The 27,802-nt window shown below is 48.5% G+C and overlaps 1 protein-coding gene across 5 annotated transcripts; it reads right to left on the bottom strand.

Annotated features, from left to right (window-relative positions):
- Positions 1 to 1,703: 1,703 nt before the first annotated feature.
- DRAXIN (dorsal inhibitory axon guidance protein) lies at positions 1,704 to 27,607 on the bottom strand. 5 transcript variants are annotated; one of them, XM_083514706.1, is made up of 7 exons: positions 26,636 to 27,607; positions 16,369 to 16,390; positions 8,835 to 9,317; positions 7,978 to 8,277; positions 6,237 to 6,320; positions 4,930 to 5,019; positions 1,704 to 3,094 (listed from the first exon to the last, which is right to left on the bottom strand). In XM_083514706.1, exons 3-7 carry the CDS (start codon positions 9,298 to 9,300, stop codon positions 2,982 to 2,984), a joined length of 1,053 nt encoding a protein of 350 aa, XP_083370832.1. In that variant the 5' UTR covers positions 9,301 to 9,317; positions 16,369 to 16,390; positions 26,636 to 27,607; the 3' UTR covers positions 1,704 to 2,981. The 5 variants fall into 5 exon arrangements, with proteins under 5 accessions (XP_083370832.1, XP_083370830.1, XP_083370829.1 ...); XM_083514704.1 differs by lacking the exon at positions 16,369 to 16,390 and having other exon boundaries at positions 26,636 to 27,605; XM_083514703.1 differs by lacking the exon at positions 26,636 to 27,607 and having other exon boundaries at positions 16,369 to 16,689.
- Between the last annotated feature and the right edge of the window lie 195 nt (positions 27,608 to 27,802).

The raw sequence follows: 27,802 nt of genomic DNA, 5'->3' as shown, positions 1-27,802 counted from the left end.
ACGATGGGGGTGGAGACGCTCCTTCAGGTATACTGGGCTGAGGCCATTTAGGGCTTTAAAGGTCAGCACCAACACTTTGAATTGTGCTCGGAAATGTACTGGGAGCCAATGAAGGTATTTCAGGACTGGTGTTATATGGTCCCGGCGGCCGCTCCCAATCATCAGTCTAGCTGCTGCATTCTGGATTAACTGTAGTTTCTGGGTCCCCTTCAAAGGTAGCCCCACGTAGAGCGCATTGAAGTAGTCCAAGTGGGAGATAACTAGAGCAGTCTGTGTACGCAATACTAAACCAGCTAAAGCAATGGCCTGATTCTGCATAAGACATCGTCTTATGTTCCTATTTAAATCAACCCATGCTTTCAAAGCCACGAGGACTAGAATCTTGCTTTATTTATTGGGAAAGGGACTAAGTTCATTTGGGGTGGGGAAACCCTCTGAAACCCCAGAGACTGCCAGACAGTGCAAACAGGTCTGAGCTAAATGGACTGATGATTTAACACAAAAACAAAACCCTGGCCATCTGTTGGCTCAGCATGCAATGATCTTGGATGCTGTTATGAACTGAGTTGAATAGGATCCAAAAGGCAGCAGTCTGATTGGTCCTAGAACAATAGGATTCAGAATGCAGCAGTCTGATTGGTCCTAGAACAATGCAGCAGTATGATTGGTCTGCAGGAGCCACCCAATCCAGCTCCAGATGGAAGTGAATCCACAACCTGATTGGCCTACAGGAGAATCCCGGAATTAGCCAATCACGTGCAGCCCATTGTGTAAATAATGTATACAAAGCAGATACTGTGGGGGAACTTCCATTCCTCCTCACCACTATGAGCTGAATAAAGAGCATGAAATCCACTCTCGACTCCAAGTATATTTCAGGTGCTCTGCTGGCACAGGGAGGGAGAAAGGACTGGTCACAGAATGTTGAAGGGCAGCGCAGGTTCCGAAAGCAAAGTGCGAGGTCAGTTTGGCTGGGTGGGAGAGGGTGGCAGGAGGGCACTTGTGAAACAGCCAGTGGCGTAGTGTGGGTTGTCAGCACCCGGGGCAAGGCAAGTAATTTGCGCCCCCTAACCCATGGATTTTAGCACTCGAGTGCTAGCGCCCCCCCCAGATGTTGCGCCCGGCCCCCTGCACCCACCACGCTACGCCACTGGGGCTGGGGGCGAGCGAAGGAGCCAAGGACCCCCCCCCCAAAGGCTCAGCAGGAATTTATTAAATTTATTATTTGCGGAGCCCCCGCGGGCCGAGGCAGCCGAAGCCCCCTCCCCTCGGGCGCCTCCCCGCCCCCTCCTCTCCTTGGGCTGTAGGTGGAGCTCCAGATCCGGGCTTGGCGAGCGCCTCTCCTCCTCCCAGCCAGGTCGGGGTGCGGAGGCTGCCCGTGCCCGGCCAGGCGTCGGTGGCGGCAGCGGCGCTGCTGCAGCGGCTGCTCCTCCTGCGAGCAGTGAGTGGAGCGCAGCCGCAGCGGCGGCAGGGCACGCGCGCTAGGGCGCAAGGCTGGCGGTGGCGGCGGGGAGCCCGGTGGAGGAAGGAACTTGTCCCTTCCCTCTGGACTCGCACCCCCCCTAGATGTTGCGCCCGGTGCGGCCGGCACCCCTGGCACCCCCCACGCTACGCCACTGGAAACAGCCCAGATCTTAGGGGGGTGTGAGTTTGCTTGCAGGCAGCTCATCTGATTGTTCAAAGAAAAAGGAGCCCGGATGCGGTTGTGTGAAGGATAACTATCTCTTTATTTACATCTCATCAAAATAGGAACATGCAAGCACATCACGGCATTGACTAAAGGGATAACAGGAGGCGATCCACTCCCTGCAACCGGAAACGTTCTTATGCTCTTCACGTGGCAAATATCCCCCCCTTCCCCCACCAAAGGACCCCCCCAACTCCTCCTAAAATAATGATAAATAACTGAGATTGGAAGGTGCTAACCAAATGAATTAGACGCTGAAAGCCGGCAGGGAATGATTCATTGATTTTTAAAAAAGAGACAATGTCCTGGATGAGAAGGAGGGAGGAAGTTAAGAACCAGGTGCTCATAAGCCATGCCATGGCTGCTGGGATTCAAGTTTCTAGACCTGATGGAGGTAAGCTTGGCAATGAACAGGAACCTCTAGGTGAAGAGATGGGGCAGGGCTTTGCAGACCTTCTCCCAACTGACAGGAAGCAGAAGCAAATTGATGTGTGCAGACGAATGGATAATAAGCAAAAGTACTAGGAATTGGCTTGATCAAACGCACGAGGTGTGAAATTCAGATTCTCGTGGGGCATCGTTTGAGTCCTTCTGAATTTGGGGTCCTTCGCACAGATTGGTGCAGTTATAACAGTGCCTGGCTTGGACATGTATATGAGGTGTCTCTTTGTTCTGGTACGTACACCCCAGTCAGTACGCCCAACTGTATACAAGCCAAAGTCTCAAAGCAGCAGACCTGCAGCAGACAGCTCAGGCTGCAGGATTTACTCCTCGCTCCAGACTTCCCAGTTGACACGAGAGGGGTGCAACCCTTGCTGATTCCTTGCTCTGGCTTCCAACAAAAGTTTATCGTTCTGCCCCATGGCTCACTGAGTGTGTATGTGCTTATAGTATTCAATCACTCCCGATACAGACACTCCCAGAGGAGTCTGCCTCCAATAAAGAGGGGTCTCTCCGCCAGGAACAGCAACTCAGAAAGAGCAGCAACAGGCATACTCCAGCAAGCTCCTCTTGGGAGTGTTTAATTCTTAATTTTAGCAGACCAAATCTGCTAAATCCTTTGGGGAGATGTAGAATTGTGCCTCCAGATTTCATAGAATCGATGAGTTGGAAGGGCTGGGTGCCCCAGCCCCCTGCAACTGAATTTTGAAAATCTGCCCCTGTTACGCACTTGTCTCAATCCCAGCTTAGCCTACAGCGTCTGACTCATTTGGCCCGTGTCCCTCCCGGGTGGCACTAGTTATAAATTAATTCCTCCTGCTTCCAGGCCCAGAGAAAGCACCCTGGTACCCTTCTAGACATTAATAAAGGATCCTTGATCTCCATCAGCGGACTCTGGTTCCACGCAGCGGCCTTTTCGCCGGGTCACCCTGCGGTTGCGGTGAAATTTGGCGTAGCAGCGTAGGCCTAAATTGGGAGAGAGGGGGAGGCCTTGAGTGAGGAGAACGGCAAATTTGTGATGAGGAAAATTCAACGTTCCCTCACCCCAAGGAGAAATCAACTTTCTCCCGAGGGAAACAAAAACAGATCTATACCCCTGATATTGAATATTTAAAAGGTCTAACTGGATACAGTGGTGCCCCGCAAGACGAACGCCTCGCAAGACGGAAAACTCGCTAGACGAAAGAGTTTTCCGTTTTGGAGGTGCTTCGCAAAATGAATCTGCTATGGGCTTGCTTCGCAAGACGACAATGTCTTGCGAGTTCCTGCTGGTTTTTTTTCCTTTCCCCCCCTTTTTCTAAGCCGCTAAGCCGCTTATCAGCTGATCCGATCAGCAGATAAGCCGCTAAAAGCCGCTAATAGCGCTAATCCGCTAATCCGTCAATGGGCTTGCTTCGCAAGACGAAGAAACCGCTAGACAAAGAGAATCACAGAACGGATTCTTTCGTCTTGCGAGGCACCACTGTATCTAATTTCCAGTCAATAAATCAAAAGCATCGTTCCCTCCCCTCCACACATTTTTTATCCTCACAACCACCCTGCAAGGTAGACCAGTCTGAAAGTGAGGCTGACCCCTAAGCAGGTGCCTCTGTGGTTTGTGCTGGCCCTGCCTTGTTCTCGGTGTCTGGTGGCAACTCCTCACTCATCTGAGCACCTCATAGGAGAGACTTGCTCCCCAGTGCTCCCCCCTCCTTTCTCCCCTTTTATTGTTATGATTATTTTATTTTGACAAAGTAATAATCATAAATAAATAAGAATAAAAATGTGCGCCCCACCACTGAGACCATTCCATTGTAACTAGCCAACCTCCCAAAATTTCAACACCTCTTGCGATGGTTTGACCCCTTTCTGTTTTAACAGGACACATTCGACAAACACCTTCCACATCTCCTCAAAATCATTTCTCCTGCGTACTCCCTGTCTTACCTTAATGGCACATGTTAATTTATCATTCATAGCTATATCCCACACACCTCTTTATACAGTGGAACCTCGGGTTGTGGACGTAATCCGTGATGCAGTGGCGTAGCGTGGGTTGTCAGCACCTGGGGCAAGGCAAGTAATTTGCGTCCCCTAACCCGTGGATTTGCGCCCCCTAACCCGTGGATTTGCCTAACCCCCCGATGTTGCGCCCGGTGCGACCGGCCCCCCCCTGCACCCCCCACGCTACGCCACTGCCGTGATGGAGGCACGTCCGCAACCCCGGTGCGATTTGGCGCTTTTGCGCATTCGTGAATGGCAAAACCAAGAAGTAACTCGTTCCAGTACTTCCGGGTTTCCCGCGGTCCGCAACCCGAAAACACATAACCTGAAGCGTCCGTAACATGAGGTATGACTGTACCATCATTCAATTTTATATTCTGCTTGCCCCTTCCGCTTCCTAGCTATCATAATGCGTGCAGCTGTCAATAAATTTGTGAGCAAGTCCTTCACAGCCTGCAAACCTTCCATGCCATCGTAAATTGATAATAATGCTACCTCTAGACCAGGCAAAGCAAACTCGGCCCTCTAGATGTTTTGGGACTACAATTCCCATCATCCCTGACCACTGGTCCTGTTAGCTAGGGATGATGGGAGTCGTAGTCCTAAAAAGATCTGGAGGGCCGAGTTTGCCTATGCCTGCTCTAGAACCCAGTGATTTCTGTTATCTCCTTAAACACGCTATGCCAGAAAAATTGTACATATTTACACCCCCACCACACATGAACGTAATTCCCGGTTTCCTGGCGCTCCCCAGTGCTGTGTCACTGGGGAGGGGGACAGCTTCAACTCTCTCCCACCAGGCAAGCGTCAGCCCTCACCTTCTGTGCACATACAGTCATCGTAGCATTTGTTGTTAAGGCCGCGGTTGTGGGGTTTGCAAAGGTGCTCCCGTAGATCACAGCAACATCCTGCCAATTCAAGGAGGGAAGAAGTTAAGAAGCATCCAAACTCTCTTCTCTAGCGGACCACAGTGTTATGGGTTTTTTGGGGGGAAGGGGGTCAGTCTGGATGACCTCTGAGGATCCCTGCCAAAGGGATCTCTGGCCTCAACCAGAGCCAGGGCTTTTTCGGCTGTGGCCCCGATCTGGTGGAACGCTCTGTCACAAGAGGCCAGGGCCCTGCGGGACTTGACATCTTTCCGCAGGGCCTGCAAGACAGAGCTGTTCCACCAGGCCTTTGGCCAGGGCACAGCCTGACCCCCTCCTTTGGTAATCCTCACAGAACTCTAGCCCAATGGTTGCCATTTGATTTTGAATTGATTTTAGAATATCAATTTTAGAATGCTGTGTTACTTTTATTGCTGTTAGCTGCTCTGAGCCCGGCTTCGGCTGGGGAGGCTGGGATATAAATACTATTATTATTATTATTATTATTATTATTATTATTATTATTATTATTATTATTATCAAAGTTGTGATCCTGCGTATGGGAGACTACAATCTACAGGAGAATTGGTCCAGATCCGGTCAAGATAATGAATAGCTTTAGCAGCTCAGCTAAGTACCCACCACTTGCATCTCAAAAGAGTGGGCTCCGTTGCCATGGAGACAAATAGGTGGACCTTTTCCTACCTCACCTGGATGGAAGCCACTGTATCCTAAGATGGAGAACAACAGGCCAAGGGGGGCTGTGATTTGCGTGAGAGTTTTTTTGGCCAGTGCTGGAAGCTGGAGACACAGAAATGTCTTGCTCCATGCCGTAGTTGGGATGCTCCCCTGGAAACCTAACGGGGAAGCTTCTTTTGGGCTTGTTAATGCCATTAGCTCTTCCATCCCAAGCCCAGGTTGCAGGTGTAAATAAAGCCATATATCTAAAGACACCACAGTCTCCGTCAACAAGGAACCCCCTCAATGCCTGAAGTTTGGGATCATCCACAACGATATAGTCACAGACTCCTGGGTACTATAGTTTGTTAAGAGTGCTGGGAACCTCTAAGAGGGGTAAACTACAGTTCCCAGGGTGCTTTGGGGGGAGTCATGTGCTTCAAATGAGCCATGGTGTGGATGTCTTTGCTCTTCTGGATTGGTTGAGGAGGGGCAGGAGGCAGGGCCTGCTCTGCTCAAGACACCACATACAATTCTGCTTGCCTCCACCGGCGCTAGTCCTCATGAAAGCTGCTGCTCACCTGGGAGGCAGTCGAGGTGATGGTCGCAGGACTCTCCCTCGGCGGGGGTGGTTTCGTTGCCCCCATTCTTACCACGCTGTTTGTCTAGCGGGGGAGAAAGCGAGAAAGGATGAGAAGGGGGGGAGGTAAAGGTACCCCTGACCATTGGGTCCAGTCATGACCGACTCTGGGGTTGCGGTGCTCATCTCGCTTTACTGGCCGAGGGAGCCGGCGTACAGCTTCCGGGTCATGTGGCCAGCATGACTAAGCTGCTTCTGACGAACCAGAGCAGCGCATTGAAACACCGTTTACCTTCCCGCTGGAGTACTACCTATTTATCTACTTGCACTTTGATGTGCTTTCGAACTGCTAGGTGGGCAGGAGCAGGGACCGAGCAACGGGAGCTCACCCCATCACAGGGATTCGAACTGCCGACCTTCTGATCGACAAGTCCTAGGCTCTGTGGTTTAACCCACAGCGCCACCCGTGTCCCAAGGGGGGGGTAGTGGAGTATAAAGACCTGCGTTTTACATGGGTAGGATTCCCATCCATTGCCCCACCCACTTTTGCCTCTTGCCACACCCACTTTTCATTCTGGCCCCACCCACTGCCGGGAAATGAGCCCAGGAAGGTTGTTCACAAACGTATGAGACCCTCAGGCCTGGTTGCAATTCCGCAAGAAACTAATCTTTTAGCATCGATAGTATACTTTGGACCTCCCTGCCTATTGATGTTAGGCAGGTGCCTCCACTGTACGTCTGGCCAGCTGGTGTGTGTTTTAATCCGGTTTTTAGCTTATTGTCGAGTTTAATTATTTTCAGGAAGGTTTCCCATAGTTGTTTTTGAGTCCAGTGGTACCTTGGTTCTCAAACGCCTTGGTTCTCAAACGCCTTGGTTCTCAAATGCCTTGGTACTCAAATGCCTTGGTTCCCAAACGCCAAAAACTTGGAAGTAAGTGTTCTGGTTTTCGAACGTTTTTCGGAAACCAAATGTCTGATGCGGTTGTCAGCTATTGTTTCTTGGGCTCCTGCACCAATCAGAAGCCATGTCTTGGTTTTCAAACATTTTGGAAGTCAAACGGACTTCCAGAACGGATTAAGTTTGAGAACCAAGGTACCATTGTATTTGGCACTTTTGTTTTTGCTATTTATTTTGCTTTTTTTTAAAAAAAGGCTTTTTGGTTCATTTGTTTTTGTGACTGTGTGGAACCCAGTTCAGCTACTGATTGATTGATTGATTGATTGATTGATTGACTGACTGACTGCGGAAATGGATAAAAGCCCCCCATCCAAACAATGACTATCATCGGTGCAGGTAAGAAAAAAAACTAATTTTAATTTTTATCACCTACAATACTGTCTTATTTATTTTATAGTACATTGATTATTGCTTTCATTTTATGGATCAATGGTCTCGTTAGATAGTAAAATTCATGTTAAAACAGCTGTTTTAGGGGTTGTTTTTAAAAGTCTGGAAAAGATTAATCCGTTTTGCCTTACTTTCTATGGGAAAGCACGCCTTGGTTTTGGAACGGACTTCCGGAACGGATTAAGTTTGAAAACCAAGGTACCACCGTATGGGTGTTTATTGTTTTATTCTTTCCGTAAACCGCTTCGAGGGTGTTTTTGGTGGTTTTTTAAAAAGCAATCAAGCGGCATAATTTTTTTGTGAAATAAATAACCTGGAGTCCCCTAGGGATCGGGACCTTCTGTACTACACCCCCACCCACCCCGCAAAAAGGAGATGATAAAACATGACACACCTTTCTTCCGGATTGAAGGCCACATATCCGGCCGGAGATCTTCGTAGTCAGTCCAGTCAAAGAGCGTCATGTCCAGGGTGGGCATAACGTCGCCTTCCTGCCTGACTCGCACCCGAGGCCGGGCGGACGTTGCCTGGAGGGCAGGGGGCTCCTGGGTGGATGTCTTTACCGTGGGGCCCAGGAAGGAGGTGGGAGGCAAGCCGGCCGAAGACCCTTCCCCGCCGTGAAGGGTCTGAAGCTGCTCCTCAAAGCTTTCGGGTTTCTTGTACAGGGCGCTTGGACCCGGGTCAGAAGCTTTTCCTGCAGGAGGCGGAGAGTGCGAAATCAGAGCGAAAAGAACAAATGGACGCAGAAAAGTTTATTTTCCCTCTCTCATAGTGCAAGAACCCAATGGCATCCCGTTATTCTTTTTATTACTTGATAAATTTCTATTCCACCCCTCCATCCGAGCATCACGGGGCAGTTTACAATATAAAAGCACAAAAATACATAACGTCGTAATGAGAGAAAATAATAACGCCCTTCCTGCGTTGAAGTTGAATGTTGGAAGGTTCAGGACAGGAGGGGGGGAATACTTTTCCAGTTAAACTGTGGAACTCCCTCCTGCAGGAGGCAGCAATGGCCATCCGCTTGGATGGCGTTAAATAATAATAATAACAATAATAATAATAATAATAATTTATTTGTATTTCGCCCTCCCCGGCCAAAGCCGAGAACAGCTAACATCATATTAGCAGAGTCTGTAACCTGAAGTGTATGTAACCTGAAGCGTATGTAACCCGAGGTACCACTGTACAGCATTAAATATTAAAAACTTCCCTAAACAGGCAACCTTCCACCCCCCCCTCAAAGGATACCTCTGTGCTGCCTCAACCTGTCTCTCCGGCTGTGTCGCCTGTGGTCACGGTTCTGCTTCTTCACCCGTTCGGACCCAGGGGCATGGTTTTCCTGCTCAGGATACGGAAACTCAAAGCCCAGGAAAACGTCCTTTTGCCGGAGACCCGCCGGCCGGTCCGTCCGCCCCGGGTCGTCGACCGATGCCGGCCGGCTCAGCATCCGCAGGCCGGGCCCCTCCCTGCCCCCTCTGGGTGCCAGCATGCCATAATGGGCCCGGTCATGTTTGCCCAGGCCGCCGTGCCCGCGGTGGTGCGCCGTGGTCCGTATCATCGGGTGCGGCCAGGCCTCCCGGCTCGGGAAGCTGTTGCCAACCTCAGGGAGGCTGGGAGGTGCGGCGGGCCCGGGGTCGAGGGAGTCCGTGGGGCAGATGGTCAGGAGGCAGAAGGCAAAGATGGTGGAGGCAGAGGAGGAGGCGGTGCAGGCCATGCTTCCAGGTGCCTCACCTGTAACGGAAGAAGCAGGGTGTCAATTTGCGGTTCCCCAATTGCATTTATTTCCCACCGGTACACTTCATTGGACTGGTCATGTTGTGCGGATGCCTGATGATCGTCTTCCAAAGCAACTGCTCTATTCCGAATTTCAAATGGAAAGCATAATGCCAGGAGAAGAAACAGACACAGGTATAGCAAGAGAAGATCAGAAAATATTCCTCTGTGCTACAGGAGCGGCAAGGATCCTAATTGCTAAAAACTGGAAAAAAGAGACCGTGCCAACAAAAAAGGAATGGCAAGACAAACTGTTAGAGTACCGTATTTTTCGCTCTATAACACGCACCCGACCATAACACGCACGTAGTTTTTAGAGGAGGAAAATCCGTAGGCATGCCACCCATAGGCATTCCCTCCATAACACGCACAGACATTTCCCCTTACTTTTTAGGAGGAAAAAAGTGAGTGTTATGGTGCAAAAAATACGGTATATTGAACTGGCTAGATTAACAGAGGCAATTAGAGATCACACTAGACAAGAATTTCAAAAAGCATGGGGAAAATGCAGAAAATACTTCACAAAACAGTGCCCTAAAATTCATACCTGGACTTGTTTCGCTTAATGTCTGCAGGAGACTTTGTGGATATTTAAGTTATAATTAGAAAAATCTTAATAAAAGGAAACAGCTTATAAGAAGTAAATAAGGATGCCAGAAACAAGATAAAGGAAGTCTTTTATTTGGTTGTTTGTATTGTTGTAAATTATGCTTGTTGTTTATTAAGTTTGTGTCTGATGGGGGTGGATTTCTGTGTTGGGGGGTGGGGGGGTTGTGTTATGTTGTAAATAAAATTTCCAATAAAAAAATTATTAAAAAGGAAAAGCATAATGCCAGTGGTCAACAAAAGAGGTTTAAAGACTCTCTCAAGGCAATTCTTTAAAAATGTAGTATGAACACCGACAACTGGGAAACACTGGCCTGCGAGTGCTCCAGTTGGAGAACAGCCTTTACCAAAGGTGTCATGGGCTTTGAAGACACTTGAACTCAGAGAAACGTGCTAGGAGGAAGGCACACTTGGCAAACCCTCACTGTGATCAACCTACGTCCCCACTGTGGAAGGATGTGTGGATCCAGAATCGGCCTCCACAGTCACTTACGGACTCACTGTTAAAACCGTGTTCATGGAAGACAATCTGACTTGGCTACGAGGGATCGCCAAAGAAGAAGAAGACACCCGTCAGCTCAGGACACACAAGCCTTCTGGAGCACGATTTCTGTTCTCATCCTGAAGCAAAATTCTTAACCTGAAGCACTATTTCTGGGTTAGCGGAGTCTGTAACCTGAAGCGTATATAACCTGAAGCGTATGTAATCCAAGATACCACTGTAATCCAGAATGCAGCAGCTGGACTTGCACTGGGAGCAGCCGCCAGGACCTTATAACACCAGTCCTGAAAGACCTACTTTGGCTCCCAGTACATTTCCACGTACAATTCAAAGTGTTGGTACATTTCCACACACAATTCAAAGTGTTTGAAGCCCTAAACAGCCTCAGCCCAGTATACCTGAAGGAGCGTCTCCACCTCCATCGCTCAGCCTGGACACTGAGGTCCAGCTCCAAGGGCCTTCTGGCGGTTCCCTCCCTACAATAAGTGAGGTTACAGGGAACCAGGCAGAGGGCCTTCTCGGTGGTGGCACCCACCCTGCAGAACGACCTCCCACCAAATGTTAAGGAGATAAAGAACTACACAAGTTTTAGAAGACATCTGAAGGCAGCCCTGTTTAGGGAAGTTTTTAATGTTTGATTTTTGTGTGTGTGTGTTGGAAGCTGCCCTGTGTGTGTGTGTATGTGTGTGTGTGTGTCCCCGCAGAGAATCTTGGGATCTGTAGTTTGCAAAGGGAGCTGTAGCTCTGGGAGGGGTAAATTACTAGCCATGATGAGTCTACTCTGCCTCCACAGTTGGAGGCAGTGAATGTTTCTGAATACCAGTTGTTGGAAACCGCAGGAGAAGAGAGAGAGCTGTAGTGGCTGGGGAAACCCAGTCAGGTGGGCAGGGTATAAATAAAAAATGATTATTATACTCAGGTCTTGCTTGTGGCTTTCCCATTAGGCCACGCTGAGAACAGGATGCTGGACTAGATGGGCCAATGGCCTGATCCTGCAGCCTCTTCTTAGCTTCTGAAAGGACATTCCTTTCCCCACCTGGGAACTGTAGTTTGTTCAGGGTTCTGTGCATTTAAGCTCTGTTTTGGGAAAACTACAGTTCCCATCATAAAAAGCAGAGACATCACCTTGCCAACAAAGGTCAGTATAGTTAAAGCTATGGTTTTCCCAGTAGTGATGTGCGGAAGTGAGAGCTGGACCATAAAGAAGGCTGATCGCCAAAGAATGGATGCTTTTGAATTATGGTGCTGGAGGAGACTCTTGAGAGTCCCATGGACTGCAAGAAGATCAGACCTCTCCATTCTGAAGGAAATCAGCCCTGAGTGCTCACTGGAAGGGCAGATCCTGAAGCTGAGGCTCCAGTACTTTGGCCACCTCATGAGAAGAGAAGATTCCCAGGAAAAGCCTCTGATGTTGGGAAAGATGGAGGGCACAAGGAGAAGGGGACGACAGAGGACAAGATGGTTGGACAGTGTTCTCAAAGCTACAAACATGAGTTTGACCAAACTGCGGGAGGCAGTGGAAGACAGGAGTGCCTGGCGTGCTCTGGTCCATGGGGTCACAAAGAGTCGGACACGACTAAACAACTAAACAACAACAACAGTTCCCATAATTATTTTCCTGGCGGAAAAAATTGGACACACACACAAGCACAAACACACAGATTTTGAATGCTAAGTCTGCTTTCCTGCACCCAAGAATCAGGTGCAAAGGCAGCCCCAGAATGCTTTCATGTGCAAATGAAGGCCATTAATCAACCCAGCGTCTCCCTGTCATAGAAGAGTGACCCTGTGTGCGCAGGGGTGCCTCCCAATAACGCATTGCCGCACGCCAGCTGTTGCGCCCTGCCACATCAGGGCTGTCCTGCCAGATCTGGTTGGCACTCCCGGCCTGCCTGTGCTGCACAGCTGGCTTGCCTTCAGTGGAAAAAAGTCAGGAAGTTGAAGATGCTGAAGCAGATGGCGAGCAGGTGGCCACCCGACTTGTCACTCACGCATCCGACCTTGGAGCGAAAAATAAAACTCCAGAGGGGAAATCCCTGGCCTTCCCAAAATCGAAAGCCTAGCGATAATCAACCTGCGCCTGGACTGTGACCGCCTTCACGCTGATGGAATGAGCCTCCAAATGACGACAAATGCCTTGCATTTAGAAATCTAGTATAAATGCATTGCACTTAAAAATCTAATGTAAATGCCTCACATTTAGAAATCTAATATTTCAGGGAGAAGGGTTCAAACTTAGCAGAATCCCTCCGCTGCTATTTACAGTGGTACCTTGGGTTACATGCGCTTCAGGTTACAGACTCCGCTAACCCAGAAATATTACCTCGGGTTAAGAACTTTGCTACAGGATGAGAACAGAAATCGTGCTCTGGCAGCGAGGCAGCAGCAGGAGGCCCCATTAGCTAAAGTGGTGCTTCAGGTTAAGAACAGTTTCGGGTTAAGAATGAACCTCCAGAACGAATTAAGTACGTAACCAGAGGTACCACTGTATTTACTTACGGTGTTGATATACTGTTTCATCATTGGCATTTGCAAGCAGTGTGCATCAGACAAACCATACAGAGGAACACAAGAAGATCACCATGAAACAAACGTTACCTTCAAACACCTACTAGAATACAAAAGCCTTTGTTGTATGCCTGATGTGCAGATAGGAAGTTGCCTGCCTAATCTCATGGGGGTGGGAGTTCCGCAGGCTTTGGGCATAAAACGATGAATGCCCAGCTTCTGGTCATTACGAGCCATGCAACCAAGCCATATGGGACCGCCTGTAGACTTCCCCCAGGATTTCAGTGATAGGGTAGGGATATAAGTTGTTAAAGGTAAAGGTAAAGGGACCCCTGATCATTAGGTCCAGTCGTGGCCGACTCTGGGGTTGCGGCGCTCATCTTGCTTTATTGGCCGAGGGAGCTGGCGTACAGCTTCCGGGTCATGTGGCCAGCATGACTAAGCCTCTTCTGCTGAACCAGAGCAGCACACGGAAACGCCGTTTACCTTCCCGCTGGGAAGTACCTTCTACTTGCACTTTGATGTGCTTTTAAACTGCTAGGTTGGCAGGAGCAGGGACTGAGCAACAGGAGCTCACCCCGTCGCGGGGATTCGAACCGTCGACCTTCTGATCGGCAAGTCCTAGGCTCTGTGGTTTAACCCACAGCACCACCCGCATCCCTATAAGATGTTAAGGGCCTCATAAATTAATAAAAAAGTTCCTTCCAGTAGCACCTTAAAGACCAACTAAGTTAGTTCTTGGTATGAGCTTTCGTGTGCATGCACACTTCTTCAGATATACTGAAACAGAAGTTGCCAGATCCTTCTATATAGTGAGAAGGTCGGGAGGGGTATTACTCAGAAGGGTGGTGGGAATGGGTGATTGGCAGATAGCTGAGATGAGCCTGTTGACGACTCTTAACGACTGCAATAGGTCTTACAGGAAAAGGCAAGGGGTGAGGAGGTGAAAAATGGCTTAGTCATGTATAATGAGATAAGAATCCATTATAATCTCATTATACATGACTAAGCCATTTTTCACCTTCTCACCCCTTGCCTTTTCCTGTAAAACCTATTGCAGTCGTTAAGAGTCGTCAACAGGCTCATCTCAGCTATCTGCCAATCACCCATTCCCACCACCCTTCTGAGTAATACCCCTCCCGACCTTCTCACTATATAGAAGGATCTGGCAACTTCTGTTTCAGTATATCTGAAGAAGTGTGCATGCACACGAAAGCTCATACCAAGAACTAACTTAGTTGGTCTTTAAGGTGCTACTGGAAGGAACTTTTTTATTTTGACTATGGCAGACCAACACGGCTACCTATCTGTAATCATAAATTAATGCGAGCATTAGCTTTGGAGCCCTGGAGTTATATGCTCTCAATAGCTTACCCTATCTACAGTCTAGCTGCAGAATTTTGCACAAGCTGGGGCTTCCAGTCTAAGTCCAAGGGCAGCCCCACACAGAACACATTGCAGTAGTCAAGCCTATGTACCTACCTGAACCTTAAGGAGGCCTTTCTCTGTGTTGTTCTCCATCACTCTGAAGTCCAGAGCGAGTTTTGGGTGGCGGCGTCCCTAGCTATGGAATGCCCCACCTAGCAGAGCCCACAGAGACACGAGCTCTGCCAGTTTTAAGACTTTTCTGTCCTCCCAGACCTATTTTTTAAAACGTTAGCCTCTGTTGTACTTCTGGTGGTTTTTCATTCCTGTATTTGATGGTGATTTTTCTCCCGCCTGGTTGCCTAGAGAGGCGTTCTAGTGCACCATAGGCGACCAGCCAAGTTGCAATTTCCCTCGGCTCGAGTTTTTCTGTGAAAATTGACAGATCACAGCGGAAGCAACGCCTTGCCCTGAAAGGAAATTGGGGGGGGGGGGCGTTGTCAGCCAGCACATTAACGGCAGCCAAGTAAATGTTCCAGGATTTCTCCTCCACCAGAAACGACGTGTAAAAAGAAAGAAAGAAAGAATCGAAAATGACGGAAACCAGATTGGCATCTGTTACTTCACCAAGGCCAAAGAAACAGAGGAACATTATCAACAGCAAGAAACAAGTTGTATCAGCACACACACCCCACACGTTCTTCCACAAAGCCCCTTTTCTACAAAGATATATCCGAAGGAAGAATTAGATTCTGTGATGGGCGATCACAGTGGCTGGCTCCATGCCATTGTCTTCCCTGATCATCTCACATGCCTGCAGCAGAAAACTTTGGTGGAATAGCAGCAGGGGCTGGTGCAGGTGCCAGTCCGGTCAGTGGTGTAGCGTGGGGGGTGCAGGGGGGGCCGGCCGCACCGGGCGCAACATCTGGGGGTTAGGGTTAGGGGGCGCAAATCCACGGGTTAGGGGGCGCAAATCCACGGGTTAGGGGGCGCAAATCCACGGGTTAGGGGGCGCAAATTACTTGCCTTGCCCCGGGTGCTGACAACCCATGCTACGCCACTGAGTCCGGTTTTGAAACCTCCGAGAGCAGAGGTTTTCAACCTTTTTGGGCCCACAGCTCCCTTAACCAACTACATTATTTCTGCGGCACCTTTGTGGTGCTTCAGAAGCCTAGTTATGTCACACCTTGCCTGTTTTTAATTCTGAAAGTTAAAATTGTTGTAAGCTGGCCCAGGACCTTTTGGTGAAGCACAGGTAAAAAGGTAAAGGACCCCTGGATGGTTAAGTCCAGTCAAAGGCGACTATGGGGTAGCGGCACTCATCTCACTTTCAGGCCAAGGGAGCCGGCGCTTGTCCACAGACAGCTTCCCAGGTCATGTGGACAGCAGGACTAAACCGCTTCTGGCGCAACAGAACACCATGATGGAAACCAGAGTGCACAGAAATGCCATTTTCCACTGAGCCTCTTGGGCTTGTGGATCAGATGGTCGGTGGTTCGAATCTCCGCGATGGGGTGAGCTACCGTTGCTCTGTCCCAGCTCCCCCCAACCTAGCAGTTCAAAAGCACACCAGTGCAAGTAGATAAATAGGTACTGCTGCAGCGGAAAGGTAAATGGCAGATAAAAATGTATTATTAATATTAATAATTTTATTATTTATACCCTGCCCATCTTGTTGGGTTGCCCCAGCCACTCTGGGCAGTTTCCAACACATATTAAAAATATAATAAAACCCCAAACATTAAAAGCTTCCCTATACAGGGCCGCCTTCAGATATCTTTTAAAAGTCAAATAGTTGTTTCTCTCCTTGATGAATCTGATCAGAGGACTTTCCTCAGGGACGGTGCCACTGCTGAGAAGGCCCTGTGCCTGGTTCCCTATAACCTCACTTCTCACAGCGAGGGAACCGCCAGAAGGCCCTTGGAGCTGGATCTCAGTGTCCGGGCCGAACGAGGGGGGTGGAGATGCTCCTTTAGTACTAACACTAATTATAATTAATTCCAATCATAATATAATCTCTAAATTCACCTGCTCTTTTCCCAAGCCAGATCTGAAAACAAGAAAATGTTTTAGAATTCATCTATAATCGGGGAAATTATGCCTAATTCGAGATTTTGACAAGCGCTAGAACTTCCAGGCACTTTTAATATGATTTGGCCCCTTTTCTTACATATACAACGGAACCATCTTTATGAAGCGTCCCATGCCTATGGCAAATCTGGAGCTATACTTGATAATCCAATAACACCGATAGTCTTTCCTTGGACTTTTGTTACTTTAGCCCACGTAAAACTGCTTAATCATAGAATTATTGAATCACAGAATTGTAAAGTTGGAAGGGGACCCTAAGAATCACCCTAAGGCTGCCCCATACGGGATTGAACCTGCAGCCTTGGAGTTCTCAGCACCACACTCTGACCAACTGAGCTATCCAGCCTCTATTTTATACTTTGGGTTTTTCGTCTTTTACTTTTCAGCTGTTCTCTCGGTTCTATATACATTCCATAATGAAAAATTAAAAAAAAAAATATTTTGAGCACCACCCACAAATAAAACATAATAATGAATAGTACAACCTCTGGGTCCACCCGCCCTTTCCCCAAGCCGGATCATCAAAGAACCAAGCATGGTTAAAAACTGGGCCAGTTGCACCAGCCAAGACTTATTATCCTCCCCACCCCCACCCCTTAAAAATATCCCACTGTGGCGTATATATATTTGCACAAAGCCGCTTGGCAATCCATCAAGCGAGTTGGCATTTTCGCCGGGCCGGAGGAACAGGTGCGGCGTCGTGCTGGCTGCGCTTTCTCCACGGCGCCCGGGCGAGGGAAGCTTGCGCGCGTCCTTGGGGAAAGGGGGGAGAGAGAAAGAGCCAGAGCTTGTGCTGAAAAGACGGAGGGAGCCCTCCCCATTTTTATATTTTCCAAAGCGATGAGAGGAAGGAGTCCACCTCCCTCCCCCCCTCCCAGTCCCCCGGGTCCCCCCATTGCGCGTCCTAGGCGAGCCCCAATGCGCCACCAGCGGCCGCGCCGTCCGTGCCAAAAACTCCAGGCGCGTCAATGGGACTTGGCAGGGGCGCGCCGGATGATGGACGAGCGTCTCGGAAGCGCCCGTCGGGCCCCGCGCGCACCAGCAGCCGGGCTGCAAGAAGGCTCTCGCAGGAAGGCGGCGAGAGCAGGCGAGACGGGGTCCCATTGTGCCGGGCTCAATGCGGCGAGCCTGCCCCGCTGCGCCGGCCTCCATCTGCTCGCTGCGCGCCCGGGCCTGGGAGAGACGGGACATGTTTGGAGAGCTCCCGGGACCCCGCCGAGCGCGCGAGGCCTCTGCGCCCCCAGTCCGCTGGCTTTGCAAACTTCCCAAGAGCAGAGAAGAAAAGCGCCCCCTAAGAATCCATTGGAAGCCCCTCTTCTTCTTCTTCTTTTCTGGGGACTGGTCTATTATATCCCACCCCCGACCGTTTCCTGCGCATTCAGCCCGCTCTGAAAGCCGAGGTCGCCCCCTTTGCTTCAACCAGCCTCTCTGTCTTTTAAATTCCTTGCCAACTCCGGCAATTCGTTCTTCACAAACGGCCCACCAAGGACTCCGGACAAGCGTGTATCCTTTCCAACTTGGGGGGCGTCCCCCCTCCCCAACTTCCCTTTCAAGAACAGAAGAAAAACGCGACTGGATCAGGCCCACCGCCCATCTAGTCCGGCGTCCTGTTCTCACAGTGGCCAACCTATTTATAATAATAATTTATTATTTATACCCCGCCCTTCTGGCTGGGTTTCCCCAGCCACTCTAGGAGGCTATTTCTCCCAATCGGTCATGAATGTACGGCTGATTCTCCTTTTGTCTTATGTTTTTTATTTCATTTTATTTCATTCCAACTCTTCGCATACCACTTAACACTGCCGTTCCCTTTTGCTTGTATATGGTATTTTTTTCTCTTTTGAGAAAACAGGTGAGCTCCTGTTGCTCGGTCCCAGCTCCTGCCAACCTAGCAGTTCAAAAGCACGTCAAAATGCGAGTAGATAAATAGGTACCGCTCCAGCGGGAAGGTAAACGGCGTTTCCGTGCGCTGCTCTGGTTCGCCATAAACAGCTTAGTCCTGCTGGCCACATGACCTGGAAGCTGTACGCCGGCTCCCTCGGCCAATAAAGCGAGATGAGTGCCGCAACCCCAGAGTCGGCCATGACTGGACCTAATGGTCAGGGGTCCCTTTACCTTTTACTGGAGAGACAAAGCGACTTTGATACGATGACTTCTTCTGGAGAACAAGATTGTGGGTAGATTCAGCTCGAAATGCAATGAAATTGACAAGCTGAACTCAGGTGGATCATGCAAGTCAATTCAAATGAGATAATGTGCAAATGAGAAGAGAAGACTCCCTGGAAAAGACCCTGATGTTGGGAAAGATTGAGGGCACAAGGAGAAGGGGACGACAGAGGACGAGGTGGTTGGAGAGTGTTCTCGAAACTACCAGCATGAGTTTGACCAAACAGCGGGAGGCAGTGGAAGACAGGAGTGCCTGGCGTGCTCTGGTCCATGGGGTCACAAAGAGTCGGAGACGACTAAACGACTAAACAACAAATGTTCAAATGCGGGAAACCAAGAGGCTGTGTTGCCTGCAATCACGCCTGTTTTCCTATTTTAATAGATCTGTATTATCCACATGTATTTGATGTGCCAATGTCAGGGTGCGGTCATTCATCGTTTGCTCTTCTGCAACATTTGGGGCTGCATTACACACCACACGTTTAAATAACACCCAAACACCCAAGAGTGAATCCTGGGAGATGTAGATTATCCTTTACAGAACTACATATGCAGCACACTAAATAAACTAGAGTTCCCAGGTGGCAGAAGGAATATGCTTTGAGAACATAAGACGAGCCTGCTGGATCAGGCTAGTGGCCCATTGAATCCAGCATTCTATATGCAACAGCAGCAGCAAGATTACTCATCGCGAAATACTGGAAGACTCAGGAGCTACCCACACTGGAAGAATGGCAGATGAAGTTCATGGACTACATGCAACTGGCAGAGATGACTGGCAGAATCCGTGACCAGGGAGAAGAGTCGGTGGAGGAAGATTGGAAGAAGTTTAAAGATTACCTGCAGAAGCACTGTAAAATTAAGGAATGTTGAAATGACGTTTGATTGAAAATATGTGGTACTGGTAAAGAGATGCTTAAGAAAATGTAAATAGGGATTGATAATTGGAAATGGAAATTTGCAATAATAGGTTAATATATGGAGTAAGGATGAACGTTAGAGGGTAAGGATTTGCTGAATTTAATATTTGAACTGGAATACAAAATGGGAGGTGTGAGGAGGTAACGAAATTAGTGAAGAAAATATAAGATTTGAAAATATTAATCTATTTTTAGTTTTGATCTTTGGTCTTTCTCTCTGTCCTTATTCTTTACTCTTTATTTTTTCTTCTTTTTTTCTATCAACTCTTTTTCTACTGTGTATTTTTTATTTGTTTTGCTTTTGTAGTTTAAATGTTGGAATTTGTTTTTATTGTTTGTGAAACATTAATAAATATCATTAAAAAAAATAATGAATCCAGCGTTCTATTCTCACAGAGGCCAACCAGGGGCCTTTAGGAAACTTTCCCAGGCACAACACAGCAATTGGCGTGCCACAATGCGTTATAGGAAGGCACACCCCAGCCGCCCCTATAAGCAGGGCTGCTCTTCTATGGCAGGAAGATGCTGAGTTGATTAATGGCCTTCATCTGCACATTAAAGCATTCTGGGGCTGCCTTTGCACATTATTATTGGGTACAGAAAAGCACACTCAGCATTCCACTCCCAGAAAAAGAATTAGGGGAATAATAACAATAACAATAAGAGCAACAATAACTCTAGGTGGCTCCCAACAGAATATTAAAAACACGATGAAACATCAAACATTAAAAGCTTCTCTAAACAGGGCTGCTTTCAGATGTCTTCTAAAAATCAGATAGTGGATTATTTCCTTGACATCTGATGGGAGGGTGTTCCACAGGGTGGGTGCCACCACCGAGAAGGCTCTCTGCCTGGTTCCCTGTAACTTCACCTCTGACAGGGAGGGAACCGCCAGAAGGCCCTCGGCACTGGATCGCAGTGTCCGGGCAGAACGATGGAGGTGGAGACGCTCCTTTGGGTATACTGGGCTGAGGCCGTTTAGGGCTTTAAAGGTCAGCACCAACACTTTGAATTGTGCTTGGAAACATACTTTACCCACCCCACCCCCTCCATAGAGCTACAATGCACAGAACCTTGAACAATCTATGGTTCCCAGGTGGGGGATGGAATGTGATTTTAGAAGCTAAGTAGAGGCTGCAGGATCAGGCCAATGGCCCATCTAGTCCAGTATCCTGTTCTCAGTGTGGCCCGATGGGAAAGCCACAAGCAAGAGCCAAGCGCAAGAGTTGTCTCCCTTCCTGTGGGTTCTAGCAACTGGTATTCAGAAGCATTACTGCCTCCGTCCATGGTAAGGTAAAGATAAAGGACCCCTGGATGGTTAAGTCCAGTCAAAGGCGACTATGGGGTAGCAGCACTCATCTTGCTATCAGGCCGAGGGAGCCGATGTTTGTCCACAGACAGCTTTCTGGGTCATGTGGCCAGCAGGACTAAACCGTTTCTGGTGCAACAGGACACCGTGACAGAAGCCAGCGCGCACGGAAATGCTGTTTAACTTCCCGTCACAGCTGTACCTATTTATCTACTTGCACTGGTGTGCTTTCGAACTGCTTGATTGGCAGGAGCTGGGACAGAGCAACGGGAGCTCAACTCATTGCAGGGATTCGAACCGCCGACCTTCTGATGGGCAAGCCCAAGAGGCTCAGTGGTTTATACCATAGCGCCACCCATGGAGACGCAGCATAGCCATTGTGGCTAGTAGACATATTGTCCTCCAATAATTTGTCCAGTCCTCTTTTGTAGCCATCCACGTTGGTGGCCATCATGGCCTCTTAGGGGAGCAAGTTGCAATGGGTGAACAAGTCCCTCCACATATGGGAGATGATCAGCCTGGCACCTGAATCTTATCTCAACCCTGGCAATGGAACGAAACCCTTCACCACACCCAAAGGCAAAGAGGCTAGCTTAGGGGCCACAGGCCAGGTTGTATCACACAACACACAGAGCACTCTGTCCTCCTACAAAGGGGAACAGTTGGCTGGGGGGCCCTTAGGAGTAGGGCTTGGCGATAATCCAGTTTTCAACATTGTGATATATCACCCAGTTAAACATCACAATATACCAAAATACAGTGGTACCTTGGTTATTGCCTGTTGTCTTTGTCCAGCTGGACCATAAAGAAGGCTGATCGCCGAAGAATTGATGCTTTGAATTATGGTGCTGGAGGAGACTCTTGAGAGTCCCATGGACTGCAAGAAGATCAAACCTCTCCATTCTGGAGGAAATCAGCCCTGAGTGCTCACTGGAAGGACAGATCCTGAAGCTGAGGCTCCAAGACTTTGGCCACCTCATGAGAAGAGAAGACTCCCTGGAAAAGACCCTGATGCTGGGAAAGATGGAGGGCCCAAGGAGAAGGGGACGACAGAGGACGAGATGGTTGGACAGTGTTCGCGAAGCTACCAGCATGAGTTTCACCACAATGCGGGAGACAATGGAAGACAGGAGTGCCTGGCGTGCTCTGCTCCAGGGGGTCACAAAGAGTCGGACACGACTAAACAACAACAACCTTGGTTATTGAACTTAATCTGTTCCGGAAGTCCGTTCGACTTCCAAAACCATTTGAAAACCAAGGTGCGGCTTCTGATTGACTGCAGGAACTTCCTGCACTCAAGCGGAATCTGTGTCGGATGTTTGGCTACCGAAAAACGTTCAAAAACTGGAACACTTACTTCCGGGTTTTCGGTGTTTGGAAGCCGATTTGTTTGACAACTAAGCCGTTCAAGAACCAAAGTACCACTGTATGTCTAAAATAAGGATGGAGCTCTGAAGAGGCATATGCTGGCTTCATGGTTTTCCCCGCATTGTGATTTTTTGCCATTGTCCGCTCTTATGATTTGCAGGAGGCAAGGGAAAGCTGAGCCAGCAGAGTTAACAAGGGCTGCAGGAATCAAGAGAGGCTTTGGTTTCCCCCCACATTTGCATAGCATGCAAGTCATGCTTCGCAATACATTGCCAGGCCAAAAATCACGAAACTGATATCATGATATGGACTTCAAACCTGATTCACATCTGATGTCAGGACTCCATGACAATGGAGTTGGGGAACAATGATGGGGAACGGCACACAGAGTCAAATGTGGGTGGGGCGGCAGGGCAGGGCAAGGCGGCAACCCTGGTTCACTTTGAGCAGCAAAATGGGACACGCCAGCCCAGATCTGGGGGTTCCCCATCCCTCTCTAGGACAAGACTGGGAAGGCTGCATCCCTCCAGGACTTACTGTACTGCAACTCCCATCAGCCCTGCCCGTTGGTCGTGCTGGCTGCGTCTGATGGGAGTTGGAGTCCACCGAGTCCTGGAGGGCACCAGGTTGGGGAAGCCTGAGTTGAAGAATGGAAAGTTGGTTTGGTATGGCTGGCTGGGCTCTGAAATGTTTGATGCTCACCATCCCTGGACCACACAGTACACTTCCAGTACAGTGTACTAATGCCAGTGTCCTGGAAGAAGCAAAGATAATCAGTGACGAAGCAATGGTTCTTCAACATCAACTTCGTTGGACTGGTCATGTTGTGTGCCTGATTATCGTCTTCCAAAGCTACTACTCTGCTCTGAACTTCAAAACGAAAAGCGTGATACTGGTGGTCAACAAAAGAGGTTTAAGACTCTCTCAAGGCAAATCTTAAGAAGTGTAGTATAAACACTGACAACTGGGAAACCCTGGACTGCGAGCGCTCCAGTTGGAGAACAGCCTTTACCAAAGATGTCATGGGCTTTGAAGACGCTCGAACTCAGGACGGAAGTGAGAAACATGCTAAGAGGAAGGTATGCTTGGCAAACCCTCACTGTGATCAACTCCCACCCGGAAACCTATGTCCCCACTGTGGAAGGACGTGTGGATCCAGAATTGGCGCCCGCAGTCACTTACAGACTCACTGTTAAAAATGTGTTTATGGAAGAGAATCTTACTCGGCTACGAGGGATCACCAAAGAAGAAGAAGACCACACAGCCGACCACAGGTAAGCCCCTGGGCCAGGGGTAGGGAACCTTTGGTCCTTTGAACTATAGGCAGGGCTGTCCTAATGTCCTAAGACATTTTGGCACCTGAGGCTAACCACAGAATACTGCCCACCCACCCCTGCCAGGGAAGAAGTGGTGAGTGAAGATGTACATCAGGACCAAGGAGATAATTAAAATCTACATCAGGGCCAATTGGGAACTAGGGTTGGAGGAGACCAGTAGCGCCCCCTATTTGTAGAGGTTGCATTGCGGGGGCAGCTGAGGAATGCCCCCAGAGGCCAAATTTTCTGCCTCTGTGGATCCTGCCACCCAAGGCAGTCGCCTCTCCTTGTCTCATGAGTGACTCTCATAATCCCTGGGCATTGGCCATGCAAGCTGAGGCTGATGGGAGTTGTAGTTCAGCCACATCTGAAGGACCCAAGATTCCCCACACCTGCTCTGAACCATGAATTAATAAACCATGGTTAAGCATTCTGTCTGAACCAAGTCCTTAGCAGAAATCCGTTAAGCCTTAACTATTAAGAATTCCAGAATCTCTGCCGTCTTTCTTTGCAAATTTAATCCGCACCAGTGGAGCACCATGATTCTTTTCTCTCCCTCTTTTTAGTATATCATGCAAGATGGATGTATGCCCAACACAAGATCTCTTCTGGTGGATTTTGCTATCGGTTTCTGACTCCCACTCGTTTTAACAGCTACAGGAAAATGACTTTTCCCACCTCAATTAGGCTGCTGAGATGAAGACAGCCCACCAGGAGGGGGTCTGTGTCTGAAAGGATTGCAAGTTCAGTCCTGAAAATAAATCCCTAGGCTCTGCGTGGGCTCAGAAGCACTCTGATTTGTTTATTTTTTAAATTAAGAGTATGTCTTTTGCACCCCACTCCGGTTGTTAGGTTTTGGGGGGTCCCAATATAAACTAGAGTAGATCTGACAAGCCTGAAATTGTACCCTTCCTGACCTAAGGAATCCCCATTGACATTTCATATTGCATTTCAAATGTCCCTTGTGGCAAAACACTGGGAACATTAATTTTGAATGGTGCATCTTAGTTTTTTTTTATATTTTTAAATCCTAATAAGATTCATGCCTAGGTCCAAAGTGTGGGATTCCCTGATGCCTTTTTATTTTATAATTTGGACAATTTTGTTCCACTTAATGACAGCTGTCTCTATGTACAGGACACTCAGTGAAACAAACAAACAAAATGAGTTAAAACTCTCATATCAACATTCAATTAAAAAGCCGTATTAGAAGGAGAATCTTGCATTTTTAAGTACTCACCCCTAATATTTTATTTTGTGCAGAGAAAAGTCAACATTTAAAGAAGTGCATTGCTCTGGGTTCAAGGACAATATTTATAATTGGTTTCAACTGGATGTGTGTGTGCATGTAATCTTCTGGATTTTGAAATGTATGGGAGTTAATGAGCAAATTTTTACTCCTTATAGCCCCCTTTTCCTCCAGCCCCCACCCAAAAAGAATCCAACAAGCCCCCAAAAAAGTCTCATCACAAAGATGCAATCATATTTCTAATCAAACCATCTCAACTGGAGATTCTGTGATGAAAGGACTCTTAAAAGGAAGAGGCAAGACTCTCGATACGTATAACAGCCACTTCATGTCCGTATCATTAAAAAAAAGGGGGGGGCATCTTCCAAAGATGGGGTCGCTAATACTTCCCTCCTCTGAAACTGACCTATTGCCACTTTTACAAGTTCCCGTCTGCAGCATGAAACATTTCATAAACACACACATTTTACTCTCTTTCAAACTGCAGCCGCGCTCAATCTAGGAAACCTTTTTGGCACAAACTCCAGAGATCTAGAATTATCCCTTGGAGACAAATTGGCTCAGGTGAGCAGAAAATAGGGCTGGGGGGGGGGGAGAGAGAAAAAGAGAGAGAAACAGACCCCCTCCCCATGCAAAAGCTCTGAAATGTGTCTTTGTCTCAGTTCTCCAAGGAAATGGGGTGTCCCTGTTCAAGGGGGGGTGGAGCTATTCCAAAAGAAAAGGACTGGATCTTAGCTATTTCATTTTATTTGACTTGAAAAGTGTCCAGGGTTGGGGATTTGTGGGTGAAGGCGTCTGGCCACGATCCAGGGAGGAAGGGAGGCAACTTCCACCTCGTGCCTTAATTGCTTTATGAAATTATGGGTTGGTAACGGATCCAAGATAAGCAGCCTGTAACCCTGAATTTAAGACTACTATTGGTAACGAGGGTCTTAATCCCCACCAACTCCCGGGACTCCACACCTAAAGCAAACCTCAGCAAGTTACTTCATATGTCAAGATTTGTTCACCGTCTGTCGTTTTTAAAAATACGCACGCGTCCCAGGGAGTTGCACAGTAACAAGAAGTGTGTGTTAAAACCTCGTTCACATCCCACACAACATATACGTATGTGCAGTTTGAAGCCAACACAGAAAAAAGTCGAATTTAAATTAAATGAAAACAGGAGCGACTCAAGAGCAAACTGATATGTACAAGGATCCAGGCTGCTAGAATTATAACGTGCAAAAGGGAAGCTGGAGACTTGTTCTGCCTCCGGGGGCTGTTAGATCCTACTCAGAGTAGACCCACTGAACTCCATCAAGATGACGAACTTGAGACCATTCATGGGTCTGCTCCAAGTGCAACTTGGTGGGCTTACGCTCTGTTGGACCTAAGGCAGCGATGCCCATTAATTTCTGTCTACTCTGAGTAGGGCTAGCATCTGCACCATTCACATGCCCTAGATACACAACATATCAAAAAGCCCCAAATCTCCTATCTATCTATCTATCTATCTATCTATCTATCTATCTATCTATCTATCTATCTATTATATTTATGTGGAGCTCCCGGCACCAAACTCAAAGCGGCTTACGAAACCATTTATTTCATAAAATTTATATACCGCTTGCTCGCTTTAAAAATCCCCAACGACTCCTCACATGTCTAAAATGGGAAGATAATCCGAACACCCTTTAAAATTCGATGCCAGAACCCTCACCTTTTTAAGAATAAAGAACCCAAGGACAGCTTAGGAAAGGCACCCACCCACCAAATATTTCCCATGTTCAATTAAAAAAAAATTTAAATATTTTGCTCGGAGGGAAGTCTGGGGAGATAAAGAGTTCCCAGCACGCGCCAGGCTGCCGCGCAGATGCGCGCGTGCGGAGCTTACCTGCTTGCTGCTAAGCCAGCGCTGGGAGGCAGCTCGGCTGGTCCAACGCGGCGCTGCTTTCTCTTGAATCCCGAAGTGCTGAACGGGAGGGAGAGGGGAAAATAGAGGGGAGGGGAGAGAGGGGTTGGGCTTAGGACTATCCCCCCCCCCTTCTAAAAAAAAGTGAGGTGCGGGGGTTTTTCAAGAGCAGGGGAAAAAACTGGGAGGACTTTTTCTAAAGCTCCCAGACTTAGAAAGAAACAGTGTTTGAAAAGGCGCATGCTTTGATGCGGAGAGGGGTGTGGTTTTGTGTGTGTGTGTGTGTACGATTAGGAGGGGGAGTGATGGATTTCTATGAATTGCAAAGAGGGGAAGGCGCGTTCCCGTCGCCAGGCGCGCGCGCCCCCGGAGCAGTGCCGGGGAGCTGCTGCTCGGTCTAGAGACAAACGCACACTCACACAAAGGAGACAAAGGGAACTGGTACCCAGTAGCCTAGATGTTTTAAAAAGGCGACAGTCCAGCAATTATATGTAATATTCTCTCTCCCAGGGAGATGACGGGAGTGGGGGAGAATTGGCTTGCTGTGGGGTGGGAGAGAGGGGGGTGGGTCTAGCCTGGCGCTCCTTTCCCTCTGGGTGGTGGTAGGGGGTCGTTTTCTCTCCCCCTCTTCACCTCCATCATCTTCATCCCGCCTTCCTCCTAGAGGATTGTGGGAAACTCCCAAAGGGTAAATTGATGCCTTTGAGGCAGGGAGAGGGGTAATGACAGCGAGACCCAGAGGGTCCTGCTGAGCTGGTTAAAACGATTCTCTCTCCACTTTCCACGCACTCTCCCCTACCTCTGCCCAGGAGAATAGAGGGGAGGGGTCTCCACCTGGGTCTCCCGCCTCTAGATCGACTTTATTCATTGTGAAAACTGATGACACCCTTGCTACCAGTTATGTGCATCGGGGGTTTTTTCCTTCGCTGTTCCGTGGTTTTTCAGCTTTGCTAAATCCATTCTAAACCCGCTTAGCATTAAAAAAATAAAATAAAAACTAAGCGAGGTGCAATAGGCAACAAAAAGAAAATATAAATGGTGTTCGCTTTTCCCTGTTCAGCTTTATGACCCCCCCCCCCACTTTTGTTATAACTAACAATACCCCCCCCCCCGCAAAAACATAACACTTCTAAACTGCTCCACATTAAA

This window comes from Podarcis liolepis (assembly GCF_965112155.1).
Source record: "Podarcis liolepis genome assembly, chromosome: 7".
NCBI lineage: Eukaryota > Metazoa > Chordata > Lepidosauria > Squamata > Lacertidae > Podarcis > Podarcis liolepis.
Note: the sequence above shows the minus strand (reverse complement) of the source record. Positions and strands in the feature narration are given on the sequence as shown.